The 22,087-nt window shown below is 53.3% G+C and overlaps 6 protein-coding genes across 6 annotated transcripts; 3 read left to right on the top strand and 3 right to left on the bottom strand.

The window, feature by feature from the left end:
• Positions 1-127: 127 nt before the first annotated feature.
• ColSpa_01475 (50S ribosomal protein L1) lies at positions 128-1,043 on the bottom strand (the record flags this gene model as incomplete). Its single annotated transcript, XM_049267687.1, has 2 exons — positions 128-785; positions 838-1,043. The coding sequence occupies 2 exons, from the start codon at positions 1,041-1,043 to the stop codon at positions 128-130; spliced, it is 864 nt and encodes a 287-aa protein (XP_049123644.1).
• A 658-nt stretch (positions 1,044-1,701) lies between these two features.
• On the top strand, positions 1,702-3,698 carry ColSpa_01474 (putative glutaminase; the record flags this gene model as incomplete). The annotated part of the gene is made up of 3 exons (XM_049267686.1): positions 1,702-1,922; positions 1,985-2,152; positions 2,204-3,698. 3 exons carry the CDS (start codon positions 1,702-1,704, stop codon positions 3,696-3,698), a joined length of 1,884 nt encoding a protein of 627 aa, XP_049123643.1.
• Positions 3,699-10,449: 6,751 nt separating this feature from the next.
• On the top strand, positions 10,450-11,737 carry ColSpa_01473 (glyoxylate reductase; the record flags this gene model as incomplete). The annotated part of the gene is made up of 2 exons (XM_049267685.1): positions 10,450-10,933; positions 11,019-11,737. 2 exons carry the CDS (start codon positions 10,450-10,452, stop codon positions 11,735-11,737), a joined length of 1,203 nt encoding a protein of 400 aa, XP_049123642.1.
• A 461-nt stretch (positions 11,738-12,198) lies between these two features.
• ColSpa_01472 (uncharacterized protein) lies at positions 12,199-13,332 on the bottom strand (the record flags this gene model as incomplete). Its single annotated transcript, XM_049267684.1, has 1 exon — positions 12,199-13,332. The coding sequence occupies one exon, from the start codon at positions 13,330-13,332 to the stop codon at positions 12,199-12,201; it is 1,134 nt and encodes a 377-aa protein (XP_049123641.1).
• Positions 13,333-17,417: 4,085 nt separating this feature from the next.
• Positions 17,418-19,363, top strand: ColSpa_01471 (putative peptide transporter ptr2; the record flags this gene model as incomplete). Its single annotated transcript, XM_049267683.1, has 4 exons — positions 17,418-17,703; positions 17,799-17,918; positions 17,977-19,202; positions 19,235-19,363. The coding sequence occupies 4 exons, from the start codon at positions 17,418-17,420 to the stop codon at positions 19,361-19,363; spliced, it is 1,761 nt and encodes a 586-aa protein (XP_049123640.1).
• A 508-nt stretch (positions 19,364-19,871) lies between these two features.
• ColSpa_01470 (histone acetyltransferase rtt109) lies at positions 19,872-21,625 on the bottom strand (the record flags this gene model as incomplete). The annotated part of the gene is made up of 2 exons (XM_049267682.1): positions 19,872-20,997; positions 21,024-21,625. 2 exons carry the CDS (start codon positions 21,623-21,625, stop codon positions 19,872-19,874), a joined length of 1,728 nt encoding a protein of 575 aa, XP_049123639.1.
• Positions 21,626-22,087: the final 462 nt, after the last annotated feature.

Here is a 22,087-nt window from a genome sequence, read left to right as displayed (position 1 = left end):
GACATGTTCTAAAGCGCTATGCCACTTTTTGATACACGTGTAATAAACACATATGATACATTTGATCTAAAATCCCCCTATCCTTTTTCTTTTCTTTTCTCTCCCTTCTGTCCTTTTTTATACAAGCTTACATGACGTTGGACAGGTGAGCCGGCGTGACCTTCTCGTCCGTCGAGTCAAAGTTTCCGTTCAAGCTGAAACCCGGGCCTTGCGAGGTGCTCAGCACCACCTCGTGGACCTCCTTGTGCGTGTCAAGATCGGCGATGTCGGACTTGATGTTGCCGACAAATGCCTTGACGTTGGCCGACAGCATCCTGGGGGTGAAGCCGAGCTGGCCGATGGCCATGCGGATGGCGCCCATACGCTCGCGGTAGTTGTCGGCGCCCATGGTCTCGCGGATGGAGCTGACGACGTTGTCGGTGATGGTCTTCATGCGGCGGTTGGGCATCAGGCCCTTGGGGCCGAGGATGCGTCCCAGCGCGGCCTTGTTGAGCGCGGCCTCGCTGTCGGTGTGGCAGATGAGGCGGTTGAAGGTGATGTTCTCGTTCTTGATGGCCTCGAAGATGGACTCCTGGCCCGCGACCACCGCGCCGGCCTGCAGAGCCTGCTGCGCGATCGGGCTGCCCTCGGGGCAGATGACGCCGACACGGATGTCCGACTTGACGGGGTTCGGAAGACGGATGCGGTTCTTGACGACGGAGCCGTTGCGTGGCGTCTTGAGGTGCACGGCGAGCTCGTATTTGATGGACTGGGGAGGGCGGCCGACTTCGTATGCGCGGAGGTAGCTGCAGTCACGATCAGTTGGTGTTGGGCGAACCTGGCGGGGGCAAAGCATACCGCATGGCGTCGCAGAGGGAGAATTGGGGGCAGTTCTTGACGTTGTACGTCTTAAAGTCCTTGGAGACCTTCTTCTTCTTCTTCTCCGTCTTCTTGTTGCCCCCCTGGTTGCTCGCATATCGTGTCTGGGCGACGGAGGGGACGAGGAACCGTGGTATCGTAGACACCGTCGGTCTCGCCGAGGCGGAGAGGCTCAGGCGGGCCATGGAGGCCATGCATTGGGTTGTTGACGCCATCACGGGGCTGGGTATATGTGATTTGGAGGGTGCAACACCAAGCTGGACCTCACGATTTGTCGCGTGTGAAGCTCTGGCCAAAGCCTGCAGAAAAAATGTGGTGGCCTGAGAGTCGAGGCAGAATCTCGTATCTTATCGATCAAAATGGCTTATCAGAGGACCGATCCGGTCCCGGTCTACGCAGTACGTACTCGAGTCCTCGAAACACACCACTGTCACCAGAGCTCTTCTTGAATGAAGAGTCATAACTGTTTGCCTTGCGGAAAAGTTTTTTTCAAAAGAAAACTCGATTCAATCCCATGTTGGTATAAATTTCTTCCTTTCTCTATGTCATTGGAAATAGGTTTGCCTTCCCTACTAACAAGCGTCACCACTTGCAGCCAGTAGGTACCTCCATCTTCGGTCAGGAACTCCAATCACGCTGTGCCGCCAATCAGAGCCGTCAAAACTGGCCCCGGCCGAGTGCTCTCGGTGAGTCCCCCCCGAAGCGTTACCCCTCCATGAATTTTAACCCCACCACGAAATATCAGCCACTCCAAGCATTTGACTCACGAGACAACAGGACCATCCTGCCCATCGTATCCTCCCGACCTCTTGATCATCTCAATTGGATCAGAACACCGCCATCATGAAGGCCGAGGAGCTCCAAACCCTTCCCACCGCCCTGGCCGGCGACTTCAAGTCGATCGAGCCGCACCTGCGCGCCCTCGACAAGCACCTGACGCTGCGCACCTTTATCGAGGGCTACTCGCTGGGAGAGACCGAGGCCAAGATCTGGCAGACTCTCAAGCTCAACAAGGTTGCTATGGGATTCATCCGCAAGGGAACTCTGGCCAACCTCACCCGTTGGTACGACATGGCACACCTCTCATCTGCTTGTGTCCAGCGAGAAGCTAACCACGCGATCCTAGGTTCACCTTTATCGAGACCACCCACCCCGAGATCCAGGCCGAGACGAACGCCGCCGATGCTGAGCGCAAGGCCAAGGTCGCCGCCGCTAGCAAGAAGGGTGCCAACTACTCTCTCTCTCTTCAGAACGCCGAGGCGGGTGTCGTCACCCGTTTCCTGCCCGAGCCCTCGTTAGTGCTCCCACGGTCTATCATAAAAACAGCCACCTAACTGCGTAACAGAGGATATCTCCACATCGGTCACGCCAAGGCCGCGCTGCTGAGCGACTACTTTGCCCACGAGGCCTACAACGGCAAGCTCCGCCTCCGTCTCGACGACACCAACCCCGCGAAGGAGAGCGAGGAGTTCCAGGATGCTATTGTCGAGGACCTCAAGATGATGGGCATCACGCCCGACGCCCTCTCGTACACCTCCGACTACTTCGACTACCTCTACGAGACCTGCGTCCGCCTCATCAAGGAGGGTCACGCCTACGCCGACGACACCGAGCAGGAGACGATGCGCAACGAGCGCACTGAGGGTATCGCGTCCAAGTGCAGAGAACGCAGCGTCGAGGAGAACCTGCGCATCTTTGAGGAGATGAAGAACGGCACCCCCGAGGGCCTGAACAACTGCATCCGTGCCAAGATCTCCGTCGACAACGTCAACAAGGCCCTGAGAGACCCCGTCATCTACCGCTGCAACATCGAGAACAAGCACCACCGCACCGGCGACAAGTGGAAGATCTACCCCATGTACGATCTCGCCTGCCCCGTCGTCGACTCCCACGAGGGCGTTACCCACGCCCTCAGATCCACCGAGTACACGGACCGCAACCCCCTGTACCAGTGGTTCATCGACACCCTGAAGCTGCGCCAGGTCTACATGCACGACTTCAGCCGTATCAACCTCGTCCGCACCTTCCTCTCCAAGAGAAAGCTTGCCAAGATCGTCGAGAAGGGCACCGTCTGGGGCTGGGACGACCCCCGTATGCCCACCATCCGTGGTGTGCGCAGACGCGGCATGACCATCCCGGCCCTCCGCGAGTTTATCATCAAGCAGGGACCCAGCCGAAACGTCGTCAACATGGACTGGGCGTCGTTCTGGAACATCAACAAGAAGGTCATCGACCCCATTGCCCCCCGCCACACCGCCATCCTGGAGAAGGACGCCGTCAAGGTCAAGGTCATCGGTACCGACGCCCCCGCTGCCCCGCGCACCGAGGACAAGCCCAAGCACCCCAAGAACCCCGACGTCGGCACCAAGAAGGTCGTCTTCTCGAGCGAGCTCATCCTCGACCAGGCCGACGCCAAGAGCTTCAAGAAGGACGAGGAGTTCACCCTCATGGGCTGGGGCAACGCCTTCGCCCGCGAGATCGGCGCCTCGGACCCCATCACCGACCTCACCGTCGAGCTCCACCTCCAGGGCGACTTCAAGACGACGGACAAGAAGGTCACCTGGCTCTCGACGGCTGGCACCAAGCTCGTCAAGGCCGAGCTCTGGGACTTTGACTACCTCATCAACAAGGACAAGCTCGAGGAGGACGACGTGCTCGAGCAGGTCCTCAACCCCAACACCTCGACCATGGAGACGGCATGGTGTGACGCCGGCGTCGGCGAGCTCAAGAAGGACGACATCATCCAGCTCGAGAGACGGGGCTTCTTCCGCGTGGACAAGGGTCTCGACGAGGGCGACGTGGTTGTTCTGTTTAACATCCCCACTGGCAAGGCCAAATAAGTCATGTCGGGGTTTCAATTTATAGCTAGATACAGGTCATGAAAGACATGAAGAATTGAAGCATGAACTCAAGATGATGGACCACATGAATTGCCACGTCCCAGTAGTATATCAGAACATTCTTTGGTGATGCCTTGACGCACAATAAGGAAGTACATAAAACAGAAGTAAAGGGTATCAGCAGCGATTTGACTCGAACTAGCTCTGCTTCCTCACGTTGTTTGTACTCATAAACTGGCTTCCTGGGAAGAGACTATGTTATATGCAGCATCATCATCAACAACCTTATGGTGAAAAACGGTGGGCTTGTATTCTTACAGGAACCTGGCTGATCGCGGATCAAACCCTCCATCAAAATTACTAATAAATGAAACCGACAAAAAATACCAGAAGACTGTAACCTTTCCAAGATCTTTACTAGATGAACGGTGCCCGTTGGCCGAAGGGCAGCGTCTAGCTTTCCGCTGGCGGCGTCTGCTGTGATCAGTAGACCCCCACGCGCCCTCAACAATACACTACCGGGTTTACCGCCCCTACTAAACCGGCGATGGATAGTAAGCTCGATGGTGTGTTTTTGAGGGTGCGTGGCTCTGTCCTAGCTGATGCAACCGATTGCTGCATAGTTATAACTGTGCCGCGGGATTTGAACTTTGCCGGTATGAGCTATGACAGTCGACAGTTGCTGCTGTAATTACACCCAACTGCTTAACAGCCGTAGCGCGAAATCGAGAGCATGGTGTGCTGTGCTGAGCCGTGCTGATATCGTTGATGGCTAGTCAGGTTGGCTGGGTATGTGGGATGCTACCGGGCATTCAACCGGCATCGTTCATATAGTAAAGATCTTGGAAAAGTTACAGTCTTCTTAGAGCGTGCGAGGCATCCGCAGTAACGTGTTTCCATCTCTGATGGGCTTGTTCGCCTCGAATTCATGGTCTTCACGATGTTTTCCATCGCTTCTCAACGACGCATCGGAGAACATGTCCCCTTCCAAGGACTCGAATGATCTTACTTTATTAGGATCAACGAACCATTGAAGCTGTACTTGCGTGGTTGGTAATGTGCCCGGCCTCTGATGAGTCTCGAGGTGATGGCGGAATCCTGGATCGTATGATCGTTGCGCAGGTTGCATCGGCATGTGTCGTATTTGTAAGTGACTGGTGCTGCTTTGCCTCAGGGGGGGGCCGCATCCAACTTTCCATCGGTGGCAACAACTGCGATCAGTAGGGTCACACTCTTCAAAATAGTGTATGTCGTCCGACGACGACTCGAGGAGCGTTTCCCTTTCCAAGGACTCAAGTAAATTAACTTCGCTGCAATCATCGAGCCATTCCAGCCGTGTTCGCGTGGTTGTTAATACGCCCGGCCTCTGATGAGTCTCGAGGTGATGCCGGAATCCTGGATCGTACGATCGCCGCACAGGCCGCATCGGCGTGGGTCGCAGCCGTACACGCTGAGGCGTTGCGTAGACTTCTTGCACAATGCTTCCTGGCGGTGGAAAGATCCGATGTGATTGTGTCCCTGACCCGCCGAGCTGCCAGGGACTTATGAGACCTCCGCAATGGTGAAGAGTTGTGTGATGACGCAGCAAGTCTGGCTTTGTGCTACACCAGACACATTCTGCATGCTCTTTGTCTTGAGAAAAGTCAGCGGCTGTGCAAGAGTTAGAGTACCCTTTGATGGATTGATATAATAATCCGCCACTGAACAAAGTTGAAAACCCAGGCCCCAATATTTGGGGCCCAGGAAAGAGCCTCGGTAAGCCATGGCTTATGACGTCTGTGCAAAATTGTCGAGAACGGCTGTCGGAGTTGGCGGTTGGTGGACTCTCGTCCAGGCCACAATGCGTTGCTGCATCCGTATTGATCTCTGGCAGTTCGCGATCGTCATCGAACCAGCTATCGAAGATTCCAAGTGCAATCCACTTTGTCTCGTCAGACCTGGTATGCAAGAGTTTGTTGAACGCATCCCATCCATTATCGAAAGCCTGTGGGCTGTTTGGAATATCCACGTGCCTGTCTGGATGAAATTCCCAGTCTAACGTCAGAGCTGGCGGCAGGTTGAACTGCATAGTGTTTAACTCGGGAGGTAGATACGGATCATCAGAGGCTAGCAATCTTGCCGTGAATTCAGCCGAAGATAGATCAGATTCGTGGGAATAGTTCTTCCTGTCATACCGTTCTTCGAAACCATGTGCCGTTATGTGGGAAACAGAACAGTAAGTGGCATGTCTTCTCCCACTTTCGGGTACTGATCGCAAGGGTGAATCAAAACCACATTCAAGGGCCTTGGAAGTGAAAAGTTTTTCGTCTTCAACCATGTGATCCAGTGTCTTCAGGGCGTCCTTGAAAACGTGATGTGCCGGGACAACAAATGCAAGCATGGTTGACTGGCTACCCGCAATTATATGCCCGAACAACTTTTTGGGATCGGCTGCGTCGAGGACCCAAGATCCGCAATTTCCAGGAACTAGGGGCTGCTGGAACTTTGCAGTGTAGACTTCAACAAACTCGCTCGACCCAGGCAGGATCACTAGGGATGTCGTGCCATATAGAATACCACCGATGGTACCTCCGTCTGGCGTCGTGGTGGTTATGGCTGCTTCTCGAGGTGCCAGCTCAACGTAGTCTTCGTATTGCTCCAGAGGAACAGGCTTGCTCCCCGTTTTTCTCAGCTCCTCTGCTTCTAAAGCAGGAGTAAGACCAACGAATGCATAATCCAGGGCCGGAGACGCTATTACCACTTCGCCGGCCTCTAAACTGTCATCGGTTTGGCTTACTGACGGTGTCGGCGGACGAAGTTCTTGTTCAAACTTGACCTCTCCGAGTCGCGTGTGAAGAGCCGCAGCGTGCTGAACGTGATCAAATCCAGATGAAATGACAGAAGAGTTGCCATATTGTGTGTCTGATCCCGTTGAGTCTTCCAGTTCGGACTCAGGAGTCATACTGCCTCGGCTCGTAATGTCTGCAAGGTCCACGCCATCTTCATCATCGTCATCTTCAAAGTCGCTCCATCCGGTGATCTCGCATTCGTTATCATCATCTCCGGGATCAACAGATTGAACTTCAGAGATATTTTCGCAACTCGCTTTCGATGTGTCAAAAACATGATGAACAGTGTGGTACATGAGTTTTCCCCTGTACGACACAACGCCGCCAGCAGTTGCATGGTGCGTGCTCGCATTGTTCACGCCTTTGTGCTCGACAACAAGTCTCTTGCATGTCGTACTGTCAGTAGGACTGATCGAAACCATGGGTTTTGACTCAGATATGCTTTCCTGGCATCTGGGAGCAGGAAGGAGATCGTGATCCTCCAAACCCGGAGCGAACAGTGACGAGTAAATCCCTGTCCGAGGTTCACTATCAGGAACTACGGACGATTGATCGTCTGCCAATAGCTGAAGATTGTTTAGGTCGGTGAACTCTGCACTAAGCGGGATGTGCCCAAGCCCAAAACCAGGGTGGTTCTTGATGATGTCGCTTTCATCATTGACTGAGCGGAACGCTTCTTTCCGAAGAGGGCCGTCATCAGAGACTAACATAACCATCGGCTTAGTTTTCTCTTCTCGTTTTCCGACCATAAAGAGAGAAACCACAAAGTGATCCCTGGGCTTTCTGGAGAGGTTGTTCTTGAGGTGTTCCTTGATAGCCGGCAGTATGCTTTGGTTGAATTCGTCTCTTGCTCTGCCTTTGGCTGAGAAGCACTGCAGACGTCCGATCCTCGCCAGTCCGCCGATTGATAGATATCCACGTGGTTGACCCACTGATTCCGGAGCGTATGGCCAGGACTTGGACTTATCGCGGAAGAGATTCATCTTTTGAGACGTTGTTGTCGATCTGGAGACACTCGCCGGATGAGTCACGGAGAAGTGTAGGATTTTTTGATGAGGTAGAATCGGGCTTGATGACAGATGAAGCGCCTAGAGAACATGCTGACAGGGAGAAAGGCAGATGTTCTTCCTTATGGTCGACACCTTTCGCCGCTGCCCAAGTAAAAGCTGAATCCCCAGGGCTGTTCGGACGTCATCTGAGGCATGTTGATTGGCTCAATTCATGGTGGCGCCGACGTTCACAAGGCACTCAGTCGCCTGGATCAATACCCCTGTATTTTGCTAATCACAGTGAGACCCGTCAGCTAGCACATAGAGGCTGAGAAATTCCGAGACCCAATCATGATGTTAGGCGTTTTCTGAGGCTTTTCCATTTTGGCTGCTTGGAAGTGTAACCTACAGGTAGCAACAGAGCGACGCTCTTGAGGCGGCATGCGAAAATTGGGCAGACGAATCAGTGACGACATTGATGGAAAGATGAAATAAAAACCTGCCACAAATGCTAAAGATCAGTGCCCAATGCATTCCTTGATGTCGAAGCGACACCTCCGCCCGCCTTTCCAAGTTGCATCATGTCCGCCCACAGCCTGGTTCAATTCGACCCTGGGCTCGGGTACCCAGTGCCCGAAAACTTGAGGGCCACCATTATTCAGGAATTTTGGGCCCCTTGCCAACCGAAACTCCAGTGTGTTCCGGACATGACACCCTACTTTGATTCTTATCGAAAAAGATGCCAACTTTACCTCCATGACAGCGGTCTCCACGTTTCCGTCAAGACGTCTTCAGGTTTGGTTGACCTTTCCCAAAGAGTTCTTGGGGAGTTGACAAGAGAAAAGATCCTATCAAAGAACTCAAATTTACAAGGCAGTGGCTTCGAAGATCCCGATGCTCTCAATGCATCTCTGAACCTCTGCGCCTCCTTGTTACTTATGCTAGATGTGGGTGGCCACCAATACGACGTATCCGAAACCCATACCTTGGATTGGGCCAAAGGCCAGACACTGAGGGAGGCTGTAAGGCAGTTTTTCGAAGAACAGAGGGGTGTCCTGGAACCAGAAGGGGCAGTGCTTGGGAAGATCTTTACGGCTAGAAACTTGTGTCTCATTGGGGGCCTCAAAATCCATTGGACGGTAAACTTGGCTGATCACCTTCGCCTTTCCGATGAAGATCAGACTATCAGCATCTTCCACCTTCACAGTTTTCTGCAGTTCAACAAAAGGTGAGTGATTTCCATTCACCTTGCTGAATCAAATGCTGTTACTGAAAGTTTCCAGCTTTGCGGAACCAATTTTCCCCGATGGCTTGATCGAGGAGACGCTAAGGACACTGGCACTTCTTTTCCCGCAGAACGACAAGAGGTCCAGAAGCTGGGTCAAATCTCAAATCAGGTATAAGAATCTCGATCCAAGCCTTGCCTGTTGTGGCATACTTAGAGCCCAAGAACGGCGCTTCGAGAGGTTTGATTTTTGGCGCGATCGGCTTATCATCCTGAAGCAAGCGTTCGACGAGTCGAGTCCTCGGACGTTGACGCAGTGGTGGAATGACAGGCGAAACTCTGTGCAATGGTACACGTTCTGGGTGGCAATTATGGTTTTTGCCTTTACCCTTTTCTTTGGATTCGTCCAGAGCATAGAAGGGGGGTTGCAGGTGTGGTTGGCTTGGGAAGGTCGCGGCTCGAAGTAAGCATTACTCTAACATCATGCTATGTATCATTATAAGCGTCCATTTTGGGCAAATGGTATGATTCGAATATTGTAGTTTCGGTGCTAGGTCACCGGTGATCTGTTAGTGCTCTGCGAGATACAAGCTATGATGGGCTTGTGCAGTTGTTAGGACAGTGGATAATTTGAACCTATATGCATGCCAAAGGTCATAAATTGACATAGCGGGTAAATGTTGATAGAGCCATGCTGGATATATCTTAAATGGTCTCTTGTTTTAACTTGATGGCGGAATGCATTGTGAGTAGCGTCCCAACTCAATTGATGGACTTTCTCTGATAGACTAACAGCAGAAACATGTCATGTGTCTGTATTGAAGACATGAGCGCCGTTCATCATGAAGAGATAATCAGACAATTCGCATATCAGCCTGCTATAACCCCAGCTTTTCCTGCCACAGTGGAGCGATGGATTCTTGGAGTAACCAAAAGACACCACGGATAACCGGCCTAGGCTGGTCGTCATCATCACCCCACTGCTTCCTTATGCTTGCTGATAGGATCGTACATTGTGGGGAACTCCAGGGTTTAGAAGCATGCCATTTAGCTCGTAGTCACAAATCGAAATCTGATAGCATTTGCAGCTGGGGTCATTGATACAAACAACAAGGCACGGTATATTACACGATATAAAGACTTGACATTAGTTGCCAGAGTGTTGACGCTGTAACAAACCCGATAAGCCTTTCTCTCGTGCTCCTTGTCAACAACTAACGAGCCCTAACGTCCCGCCAAGTTGCGAAAGACTGGCGCAGTATGTGCCTTGGCGTCCTCATTCCATTGGATGAGAAACCTCATCATGCCATCAAGTCGGGCGAATGGGGAGACAATTTGTGGCCAGAATCGAGAAAGAAACTGATGGGACGACAACTGGTGCCTGATCTTGCCTCCTCTTTTCACCGACTCCAGCAAACTTTATTTCCAACAATCCATCGTTCAAGTTCTTCTCTTTTTAAATAGGGTGCCATCGCCCCTAGTAGTCTAATTGTCTGATATCTCGTCTAGTGTCCCCACTGCTAACCTTATCGGAGCTTAAGTGACGCACACGTGGGAGCTCTTGCATTATCTTTGGAGGTTATTGTCGACCAATCTCTTCTCGGAACCCCTGTCCGATCGCCTCATTATCTATCATTCTTTATTACAACCCATCTCATCAAAAAGCAAACTTCCTCATACTCAAATTGCCACTCCGAGACTCACTCACGATGGCAGAACCACACAACACCCCGTATCCGCCCTCAACACCCCAATGCCAGACACCTCGCTCCTCTTCACCGCAACAACTTTCTTCGACCCTCGTGATCCATCCAGGCCAAAACATCACATTCCCAGGCCTAACCCCAGCAACGGCACCGCCCGCAACCACTAATGGCAGTCATGCAAGGCCCAAGGTGCTTCACATCGGCGACCCGATCAAGTACAACCCGGACACCTACGCCGCCTTCTCGGCGCAATGCGAAATCATCCGCCCCACGACGCCCGAGCGCCAACGCCCCGCCTTCGCCGCGGCACTCCGGGACGGCAAGTGGGGCGACTTCTCCGCCGTGTTCCGGCCGTTCTGGGGCACTGGCGGCGAGATGGGCAAGTGGGATGCCGAGCTAGTGTCGCTGCTGCCCGCGAGCTGTCGGGTGTTTGCGAGCGCGGGTGCTGGTTTCGATTGGGCCGATACACAGCTTCTCGGTGAACGGGGTGAGCTCTTCCGACCACGAATCTCAATCCTATGGCCTGTGTCAAGTTTTGAGGATGATGTTGAACAGTTGGCTGATAAAAGTAGGAGTCATCTATTGCAACTCTGGACTCGCCGCCGCGGAAGCTGTAGCAGATTTCGCCGTCGCCCTCGTCATCTCAACCTTTCGACACCTTCCGTGGTGCATGAGCGCCGTCTCTGACCCCGTCGCCTTCCAAGACTGCCACGGCCGCGCCACGGCCGTCTCACACACCCTCCGCGGTCGCGTGCTCGGTCTTGTCGGCATGGGAAACATTGGCCAGCAGATCGCCCAGCGACTCGGCCTCGGCTTCGGTATGGACGTGCACTACTTCGACGTATTCCGCAAAGACGCCGCTGTCGAGACGCAGTTTGACGCGACATTCCACGAGACTCTCGAGTCTCTGCTCAACATCTCAGACTGCGTAGTGTTGTGCACGCCCGCGGGTGGTAAGATCATCACGGCTGAGTCTCTGGCCTGGTTCAAGCCTGGTTCGCGGTTCGTGAACATCGCGAGGGGAACCCTTGTGGATGAGGAAGCGTTGGCCGACGCGCTGGAGTCTGGGCAGATTGGAACCGTTGCGTTGGATGTGCATGACGATGAGCCAAGGCCTCATCCGCGGCTGCTGAAGCTGGCTGGGACCAAGGCCATGTTGACTTGTCATAACGCCGGCGGTACGGTCGAGACGCATAAGGGTTTTGAGGAGCTGAGTATGAGGAACATCATGGCTGTGCTGGGTGGTGAAAAGCCAATCACCCCAGTAAACTTGCATCATCTTAAACAGTGATGCTTGAGGTATGGACTCATCGCTGCTGAAGAAGGATATGGGGCGGAGATCTCAATGATGTAATGAGGTTCAGGTCATGCACGATACCAGAGGCATAAGTATGAACTTCCTCGCCATGTTTTTATGTTCTGGGAGCATGCTAGCGGTCATATGGTTCAATCAATAGTTGCTGTCTTTCAGATAGGGATTCAAAACTTCTTGTAGGATTGGGCCCGAAGAACACATGTGATTCCGTGTAGTGCCCTGTGATTCTCGTTTTCCGCCAACCCAGCGTCGAGGATGCAGGCATGTATACTTCCCTCAAGTTTAAGCATCATGGCAGACATCAAAAGCACGTCGGTAGGAACGCGACAGGAAATCTTGCACAGAGAAGGCAAACAGCAGGAGTTATCTTGGTGGTAAGTTCACGCCACGATTGGGCTAGATTGCACACGGCTAACTCGTTGCTTACAGACTCTCGGTCAGTGAAGCAAAGGTGTCTCCTCATCTGCCGCATTTCCGCCCTCCTCGTTGGCCTCCTCGCTGCCAATGACATCTGATAGCCAGTGCTTGAGATGCTCGCGAATCTGAGTATCCCGATAGATCCAGGCGATACAGACACCCGCGCCAGGGCCCAGTGGAATGGCCGCAAGAACTGCCACCAGCGGAACCTTCCACCCAGTTTCGACGAAAAGCCAGTACAGGACGGTCAGCCCAATGAAGAACATGTCGATTTCAACAAACTTGATCGTGGCACGCGTCATCTCTTTTCTGTCGTCCCACTGGAAGAGACTCCAGATAAGATACACATGGGAAACAGCGGAGCATAGAATGGGGACGATGTAGACGAGCAGGATAGAGACTGTGTGAGACTCGAGGTGGAAACTGCGGTGTTGGCGCTTCTGCAGTCGCAAGACGAGCCATCGGACGGCTTGGCGGATGAGGGACACCCAGATTGGGAACACGAGCCAGATGGCGATTGTGATGGGCGAGTTGTAGATGAGCATGAGGATGGACGGCAAAATGAAGCCCCACGCAACGCTGACGGGGATGGCGACGATCTCCGAGTCCACGACAAGATGACGGGAGTCCTTGCCAAAGTCCGGGTCCTTGGATGCCGCGCTCTCAACAACCTCCTGGCCAGCCTTCTTCCTCGCAAGCAGGATGGAACGCGAGCGGTGAAAGAAGGCCGGGATGATGACGAGCTGCCACACCACCGCACCGCCCAGCAGGTTGATGATCAACCAGGGGCCCGTGGGATTGGCGATGAGGATGTTCGGTGCGTTACAGATACGTGCAGCCTCAACGGTGGTGACGGTCATGAGGCCGGCGATGAAGGACAGGATGGCAGCCATGCTCGCGAAGGTCCGCATCGAGCCCAGCGCGCTCTGGAAGAAGCTGATGGCGAAGCACACCGGCGGGCCCAGGACTGGGACCTTGCTAATGGCCGGAAGACGCGCGCGAGCATCGCATTGCGAGTAGAGAAGGGCGACGTTGACGTCGGAATGGATGAAGAGAGACGCGAACGTGGCGATGGCCAGGATGACGGGCACCACAAGAAGGGCGCGGTAAGAGAAGACGTGGATGGGCGCCGGCCAACGCTTTGAGGACGCCATCGCGATGAGCCTCTGAGATGTGTGCTGATTATTGGAGACTTGTCGAGCTGAGCGAGGTGGGTATAGATGTGAAGCTGCACGGTTGCACTGTGTCGTCCTGATGGGTTCACGTCATGTTTGTGTGTTGCAGCTCAGCTCAGCTCAGTTGAGGCTCGTGACAACAATAGCGCACGTGCCACCTGACGCGCTCCCGGGAACACGCATGGGGAACCCGGGCTGCCACCGTTGCACGCCATTTATAGTGATGTCAAGCCCCAGAGACCCTTTCCCCTCACCCTATCCCTATTTTCGAGACATTACAGTCACCTGCCTGCGCCTCCGATCGTTCATAAGGGCGGGCGTCCATGAAAACGCAGTGGTTCAAGGAACACTTCCTCTATTCAATGCTCTGTGCCTCTGAAACACATGAGTCCTAAGAATTCTCAATGGTACAACAGTACCGGAGTAAAGACAGTTATCTAGTCTTTAAAAACAGACGTTGTTTCGAAGCGTTGTTGTAGTTTGCTGGTTTCTATCAAGTGCGACCTATATTATGCTTTGGTACAGTAAGATGACAAAAGTCCGCGCCACACATGCTTGTATTCTCGCCAATTTCTGCCATCAACTGCCTTTTCTTGGAGTTGTACCCTCTGATGGCATGGGTGGGAGTATTGACCGTTAAACCAGTGAGTTTATGTGATGAGAGACCGGTCCACTGTGGTCACGCCCTTCGACGTATGAATTATCCCACGATCGAACCGGGCTTGACGGGACTCATGCATGCTTTCAAAAGACTCTTACCTCATGCGGAAGTTGATGAGAGACAGGATCGTGCACTGTTCGAAGACTCACAGGCAAGTCGAGAATTATGTGATATATACCTTCGTGACCCAACCAATTGTGTTTTAATGAAGTAACTACGGATAGTATAATTGAGTTTCTCTACAGCTCTAGGAATAGACGAACAGCACGCGTCATTTTCACTTCTCTTGTTTGTCATCTGCCCAAACGTCTCATCTATGCCATTGAGATGGTCTGTATGGGTCTTGGACTCTTGAAGATATTATCGTCGAGGTACTGGTGGTGGACTAGGTAAGAGCAGCGATAGTCCTCGACTCGAAGGATGAGGAAGGAGATGAGGATCGGAAGAGTAGAATTTGCCGTCGAGGAGTCGAAGAGAATGAAGTGAGATATCCCTTCACAGAAACCAGGCCTCAATAAACGAATACATCTCCCATATTGACTTATGCCAAAAGGTGAGCAAGAACGCATGAACAGTAGCCTATGTGACAGTATTGTGTATGGTAGACTAGTGAGTACATCGAGGTGGGAAGCTAAACTTCAGGTCGTTATGGATGACTCGGTGATACTACGTAAGGTTGGCCTCATGGTATTACACTATCACCACAGACAGCAAGGGGTAGGGGTGGTTATTTGGCCATTGATGTAGCGAGAGGTCAGTGAAATACGTTGCATTCCTAATACAACCCTCGTAAGCTTGTCTTACAATTCTTTGTGTGTGCCACGAGAAATATTCGAGACAGCGACGAGTTTGTTACTAGAATTGGAAAATCGCCAGCTGACAGCCCATCTTTATTGGACTGCCAGTTGCTTTCTATTTCTCATCACCCATTATACTCTGAGACATGTTCTTCACCAGTCGTCATCGCAATGCTTACAGTTGCCAGCATGAACCCTGGATCTGCTCGATCCTCTGACTCCGAGACTGAGAGACTCGTAGCTGTCGACGACTTAACCAACAAGCGACCTGCTAGCTACGTTTTGTACCCAATACCAACGTCTCCCTGATCGTTCTTGATCTCCAAATCCACTGGCGTAAATTCATATTACTTCGGTGTGGGATGGTCTTCAAATCTGCATATACAGGAACCGTCGTTTCAACAAGCAGGTCGGTTTCAACCTCAACGGTCACGAAAACCTTGACTTCAGTAAGCAGTTCTACAGGAATCAGCATGTCTTCCTCAGATTCTCTGTCAACTGCAACTATTCTTCCTACTCCAACGAGTTCTTTCGGGGTGTCTTCCACCACCTCATCACCAACAAGTCTCAGAACCACATCTGCCTCGACTTAATTCCTAGTAACCGTTCTACATAACTTACTTCGCTGCCAGCAATAGAATATTCTTCGGCGTCCTCAGATTTTATCTATATTTACTATCTTCGACAGCGGAACCTTCAAGGATATCTGATTCGTCAACAACGAAGCCTATGTTGGCTTCAGAGTCTCTTAACTCTTTGTCATTATCTGGCCTTTCAACTTCACACATCTCTTCAATGATGGACTTTTTAGCGTCATCTGCATCCTTGTCAACGACAGAATCTTTGGCATCACGGTCTTCTACGTCATTTGCTTACACATCGTGAGCCAATATCTCAAACGGCTATCTCTGTGATTACTAGCGATATAGATACTGGTCTACCTTTCAGACTGATAGCATTACCGCCACAGACACAAAACCTGGCGGGTGCTACATAAGTGACTAGGATGTAAATGTGGACACTAGATTGTCCGAGGGTAACTTTGACGCTACAGAATGCCATGAAGGGCTGCAATCTTGAAAAAAGGAGATAGTATCGCCAAAATCATACATGTGTTAGTACCGGCATGGTATAGATTGAATGAAAAATAAACTCGTTCATACAACGTAACGTCCTCCGCGCCCAAGGGTAACTACCGGTCCTACCTTTACACCATGATGAAACACGCCGGAATGAAGGGCAGCGGCGGTTAAGCTACACATTCGTTTTTCACCGGGGTAGATGATCACACAAGCTAAGGGGCGGCCTGCCTGCGAATATTCGGGCAAAGATTGACCAAGGAATATTGGATTGTGAATCCAACACCAGGCGTAAAAGTACCTGTATCGACTAGTCTAGTGCCAGCTCCACCATACTAAGTTGAACTGCAATAACTTTTTAGAAACTTGACCGCTACTGTATGTTTGTAAATGTGATTTAAACTACGGTGATTGCCTGAAACCTGGAAATCTAACTCCGGACTTGTTTTTAGAAAACTATGAACAAAAGAAAAGCGACATCGAATGCAAAGTTGGTCAGTATGAGGAAAGTCGAGAATAAATCGAAGTAGGGATTCGGCTAATACTTTACGTTTTTCCTTTGGAAAATGTCTCATACAAGGCTGCAAAAGATCAAGGGACTGCCTCACCATCGTGTATTTGTGAACCTAAATTCCTAGCTCCTTTACACGACATATTGTGCGCCTCTGTCATGGATCAGCAGGTTGCGAAGCTGCTCTCTTCTGCCTCTTCTCCCAGAAGGTGGTTAAGTGGAGTGACCCAAATATCCTTTAGGCATCAGAATCTGGACGCTTTGCGCCAGAAGTGGTCACACGCCCACCCAAGATCCAAGACCTCATATCACCTACCAAATCGAGCAGAGCCAAGGCAGCCAAGACCGAGCGTTCATATCTCCCGAATCCCTGTGTCCTTTGTCGTCCAAAAACCTAGACTCGATTGTTCCCTCCCCGGGTGCCCAGCCAAGACGTGGGGTTTCGTCGCCACGTGTCTTATCACACAATTCGCCAGTACCAAGTCTAAATCTTCCTCCTTTACAATCCTAGGCGGGATATTTACATTCACGGCCACCTCCCTATCATAGTGCCGTCGATTACGGCGCTAAAAACAGGCCAATTGCTTGGTATCTTTCATGCCAAGTCGGGAAGCCGTTGTTTCATGCCTTGCCCGCTTTGCCCCCGTGCAACATCGTTTCTCGACTTCTCCAATCACCATTCGGCTTGGTTGTACTGAGATAGCCCAGCGCCGTTTACTCATGTTTATCTCTGGGCGCTGGCTCGCTTCGAAGCCGCCAAGGAGGAGATGTAACCATCACCACACGAGAAACTGCTGGACTTCTTACTGCGCGCCTATCATGGATCGCAGAGACCTTTGACAGCGCCGATAATATGCGTCTGCGTCGTGCGACCTGTAAAGCTACAAAATGGCCTACCAACCCAGCCAGGTTTCATGGTGGCTGTATTCCCAAGCTCTGTCCAGTAATTGCCACTCTCCGTCCCGGTGCTCTCAAGCCTTCGCCTTTTGAATAAGCTCAAGCCGAAACGTGCCACGATGTCGACGGCCCCTAACCTCGACGTGGTGGAAGCTGCGCGAGCAAATTATCCCGCCATCGAAAAGGGTGCCCACGCCAGGAAGACGCCCGATGCTTACACGGGAGATGTCGCCGATGGACGAGGGTCCCACGACACGCTCGGCGGTCCCAATGGAGAGGTCTACCCTACTGAGGAGGAGCTACTGACGCTGCGTCGCATTCATGGCAAGGTGGACTGGCTGATTTACAGCATTGGATTCGTCGAGATGTGCGAGCGTTTTGCGTACTATGGCACGACGGCGGTGTGTAAGTCGGGATGGTGTACAGCAACAATATGGTATCGGTTACTGAGACTCTCCATGTTCTAGTCGTGAACTTTATTGCGTATCCACTCCCGCCAGGCTCGACGACTGGTGCAGGAGGCACCCATGAGCAAGCCGGTGCCTTGGGTCTCGGCCAACGGGCCTCGACTGCCCTCACCCTCTTCAACTCCTTCTGGTCTTACGTCATGCCCCTTGTCGGTAAGCAACCTTACTCTCGCTATCTAACATCAGCCAAACTCATCTGACCCCATCCTAGGTGGCTACCTCGCCGACGCCTACTGGGGCCGCTACCTCACGATCCAGTGGGCCATCGCCATCGCCACCTTTGGGCACATCCTTATCATCGTCGCCGCCGTCCCCTCCGTCATCTCCAACCCGAGCGGCGCCCTCGCCGCCTTCATCGTCGGCCTCGTTTTCTTCGGCACCGGCGTCGGCTGGTTCAAGGCCAACATCTCGCCTCTCATCGCCGAGCAATATGAGCTCACCCAGCCCCGCCAGACCGTCGAGACGCTCCCCAAGACGGGCGAGCGCGTCATCATCGACCCCGTCATGACCATCTCCCGTGTCTACATGCGCTACTACTTCCTCATCAACGTCGGCGCTCTCGTCGGCCAGATCTCCATGGTCTACGCCGAGAAGTACGTCGGGTTCTGGCTCTCGTACCTCCTCCCGACAATCATGTTCTTCTTCTGTCCCGTCGTCATGCTTGCGTGCCGTAAGCGCTACGCCAAACGCCCGCCCACGGGCTCCGTCCTGGGCAAGTCCTTCGCCCTCGTTAGCTACGGCCTCAAGCAGGGCAACGGCGTCTCCGAGATGGGCAAGGACGTATTCTGGGAGCGCATCAAGCCCTCGCGGGTCGCCGCCAAGCCCGCGTGGATGACGTTCGACGACGCCTGGGTCGACGAGGTCCGCCGCGGCGTCATGGCCTGCACCGTGTTCCTCTGGTTCCCCGTCTTCTGGCTCGCCTACGGCCAGATGACCAACAACCTCATCAACCAGGCGGCGACGATGCGGCTCGACGGCATCCCCAACGACATCATCACCAACCTGAACCCGTTCGCGCTGCTCATCTTCATCCCCATCTGCGACAAGGCTATTTACCCGGCCATCGAGCGCGCGGGGCTCCGCTTCACCCCCATTAAGAAGATCACGCTCGGCTTCCTCTGCGCCACGCTGTCCATGGTGGTCGCCGCCGTCATCCAGCACTTCATCTACCAGCAGGCGCCGTGCGGGTACAACGCCGGCGACACGGACTGCATCCGCGAGAACGGCCCGCCCGAGATGACGGTGTGGATCCAGACGCCGTGCTATATCCTGATCGCGCTGAGCGAGATCTTTGCGTCCATCACGGGCCTGGAGTATGCCTTTACCAAGGCGCCCAAGAACATGCGCGGGCTGGTCACGGGTGTGTTTTGGTTCGTCCACGCCTTCTCGAGTGCCATTGCTCAGGCGTTTGTGGGCCTGGCTGCGGACCCCCTGCTCGTGTGGCTGTACACTTGCATCGCCATCATCAGTTGCTTGGGGGCGTCGGCTTCTGGTTGATGTTCCGCAAGCTTGACAAGGAGGAAGATGCGCTGAACGCTCTGCCGGAGAGCACCTACAAGGGAAGGGGAGAGATTGAGCCCGAAAGCAAGGCCGTCTAGGTATCTTGGCTGCTGAGGTCAAGATGGTGGAGACATGGATATGGCAAGTGTTCAAGTCCATTGGGGGAGATAGAAGTGGTTTGCCCAAGATACCTTTTTCTATTCGCAGGCGGGGTAATTTCATGGCAATCCCGAGACTAACATGGTAACATCAGACGCCAAGATGCATTGATGGCTGTCAAGGGACTTTACCCATCCATGTAAGGAGTACCTACGAGCATATAAGCCTTCCTCTTGATTCACAAAGCACCTTCAATCTCAAGTATGGATATGTTTCAAAACAGCAAGATAAAAGCAGTCTAATTAAAGCCTCGCACGACCCTGTCAGTTTAGGTATGCACTGCACCATGGATTCCCACGCTGGGCAGGCATTCCAAAGCCTTTGCCCATCCCCTGAAACTCCTTTCTTGGGGATCAAACCCAACCCGTCCGTTACCCTGGTATTCCCGAATCCAACGCCTTGCTACCGTCCTGGCTCCTCGGCTTGCAACGTCACAGCCTTCAAAATTCACGTGTCACGTTTCTTGCGGACCAACCCCGCGCCTAGGACATTCGCTTTTAAAGGTTCCCCATTGTTTGCCTTTTCGGCGTCGACACGACCCGCGGTCTCTTCTTTGGACTTCCTTCGGATGAGGCCCGTGCCAAGGACGTTAACCTTGTGTGCCGGCTCACCTGACCCATCGATCGCAGACTCTTCAGGGCGTTTGCGCTTAACAAGACCTGCTAGATTATTCACGGTCCCAGATGACGACTCGTCCGATGAGGGCGCCGGCGTCTCCCTTGTGCCCGTAACCTCCAAACCCCACGAGTCGCCCATGCCCACTTCGCTGATCCATCGCCTGGTGCCACTGGTTGCAATGTCGAGGTTTGCAAAGTCCAAGCGCAGAAGAAGCTCATTGACCCGCTTGTAATCGTTCTCGTCGACAATCTTGCGACCCCTGCCTTCAGCCGGCCAATAGTAGTAGGCAGTGGAAATGGGCTTGTCCAACAGGTAGTTGCGCTGCTGGGTCTTGATGCGCGGTTGGCGAGGTTTAATGATACCCGTTAGCTTCTTCTTCTTCTTCTTCTTGTTTTTCCGCTCTAGCTTCTCCAGCTTCGTCTTGGACGGCGTACCAGACGACGCCTGAGGGAACAGCTTGCGTGGCGTGGACATGGGCGTCGCCGGTCGGGCAGCCTTTGGCTTGGTTGGCGTCACTGGCGGGTTCGACGCCTTAAACGAAGGGTTTGGCGTCGGCAAAGCCGTCGAAGCGCCGTCCCGAGGCGGTTGCTCCGTCTCTGGATCAAAGACGACCCAGATGAAGCCAGTCAGGCGCCCGCTGGAGCATTCCTGCCTGTACGCCATCATCTCCCAAAAAGTGTCCAAGCTCTTTACACTTTTCCACTGGCCCGTGGTCTTTAGCTGCTTTGACTTTCCGGTTTCTTCGTCCAATTCGTCTCGGAATCGCGACTTGGGGTCATCTGGGAAGCGGGGAATCAGGCATCGCGCGGGCACCCAATCGTACTCTTTGCTGTAATGCGAAATCTTCTCCAGCGCATGTCCCAGCACCCAGTTGGCGGCGCTTTTTGGAGGCTTTGGTAAGAAGGCTTTGGTTTCGTAGTTGTCGAGCCCGGGAATCACAAGGTATCCTTTGACGCTACCCCACGGTGCACCCTTGCCCACAGGGGGGTTCTCCAGGAGGGGTCGAGGACCTTGCACCACCACTTTACGAGTCCTCTGTCGTCGAGAACGTGCTTGCCGCTGTACTCGACGCTCCCGGGGAAGAGGTATTGGTCCTGGGCCCGGGCGAAGAGGCTGACCACCGACTGGATGCCCTTGCGGCTGCGCTGCTCGACGAGGTAGGAGACGAATACACTGCTGACTTCTTTGATGGGCGACGCGGTGCCTTTGGGAAGGTTGAGAAGCTTCAGGTAGCCCGTCGAATCGGCCTTTGCGACGAAGAAGGTGCTGGAGTATGCCGTGGTGTAGATGAAGATCTCGAGGGCGAGGATGAGGACCGGCCTCGAGGCATCGTCCTTCGGTGGTTTGCTGGCTTGGGTGGTGTTGGACGGGACGTCAATTGAGACGGCGAGGAAATGCCTTTCGCAGTACGTCTTATCCTCGCGTTCGTCGGGCGGTGCTGAGTACAGGGCATCCGTTTTGATGGGCGGAGTCGAGAGGTGGTAGATGCCGAAGCGGTAGCCCTTGGGCAGGACGGCCGACAGCTTGTCCAGGAGGAGGGCGCTGCTCTGGGCCGTGGTCTTGGCCCTACTGGGAGTCGCCATGATCGGGTAGGTGCGATATTCCTAGAGGAAGATGTTCTCCCAGGGCAATTGTCATGTCATGTTCGTCGTGTCGTGCAGAGTCGGAGGCGGCAGCATCAACAGCAGCAGCAATGGCTGTTCTCCAGGGTCGAAGGGCAGACGACGCGTCGCAGGCGTTGGGAGCACTTCACATGCGTGTCGCGGTTTCAGTGGAGACAACGCGGTTTGGATCACTATAATTCAAGGGGAGCCGCGACCGTCAAGGGTTTGCCGGTGGACCGTCCCGGAGTCTAGTATCCACGCTAAGCTCAATACAACTTAGCGCCGGTCATCGCATGATCCTGCCTCCGCGCGCGCATCCACGTGACCTTGAGAAATTGTTCCGTGCAGCGATCGCGAAAAAGTTCCAGCTCGAGCATCAGGAGCTCTAGCTACGTCGATAGTACGCCCTCACCAATCCCCCACCTCCCCGAACACACCGTC

This window comes from Colletotrichum spaethianum (genome assembly GCF_022836535.1).
Source record: "Colletotrichum spaethianum MAFF 239500 DNA, contig02, whole genome shotgun sequence".
NCBI classification, from domain to species: domain Eukaryota; kingdom Fungi; phylum Ascomycota; class Sordariomycetes; order Glomerellales; family Glomerellaceae; genus Colletotrichum; species Colletotrichum spaethianum.
The sequence above is the reverse complement of the archived record's forward strand: the minus strand, read 5'-3'. Positions and strand labels throughout refer to the sequence as shown.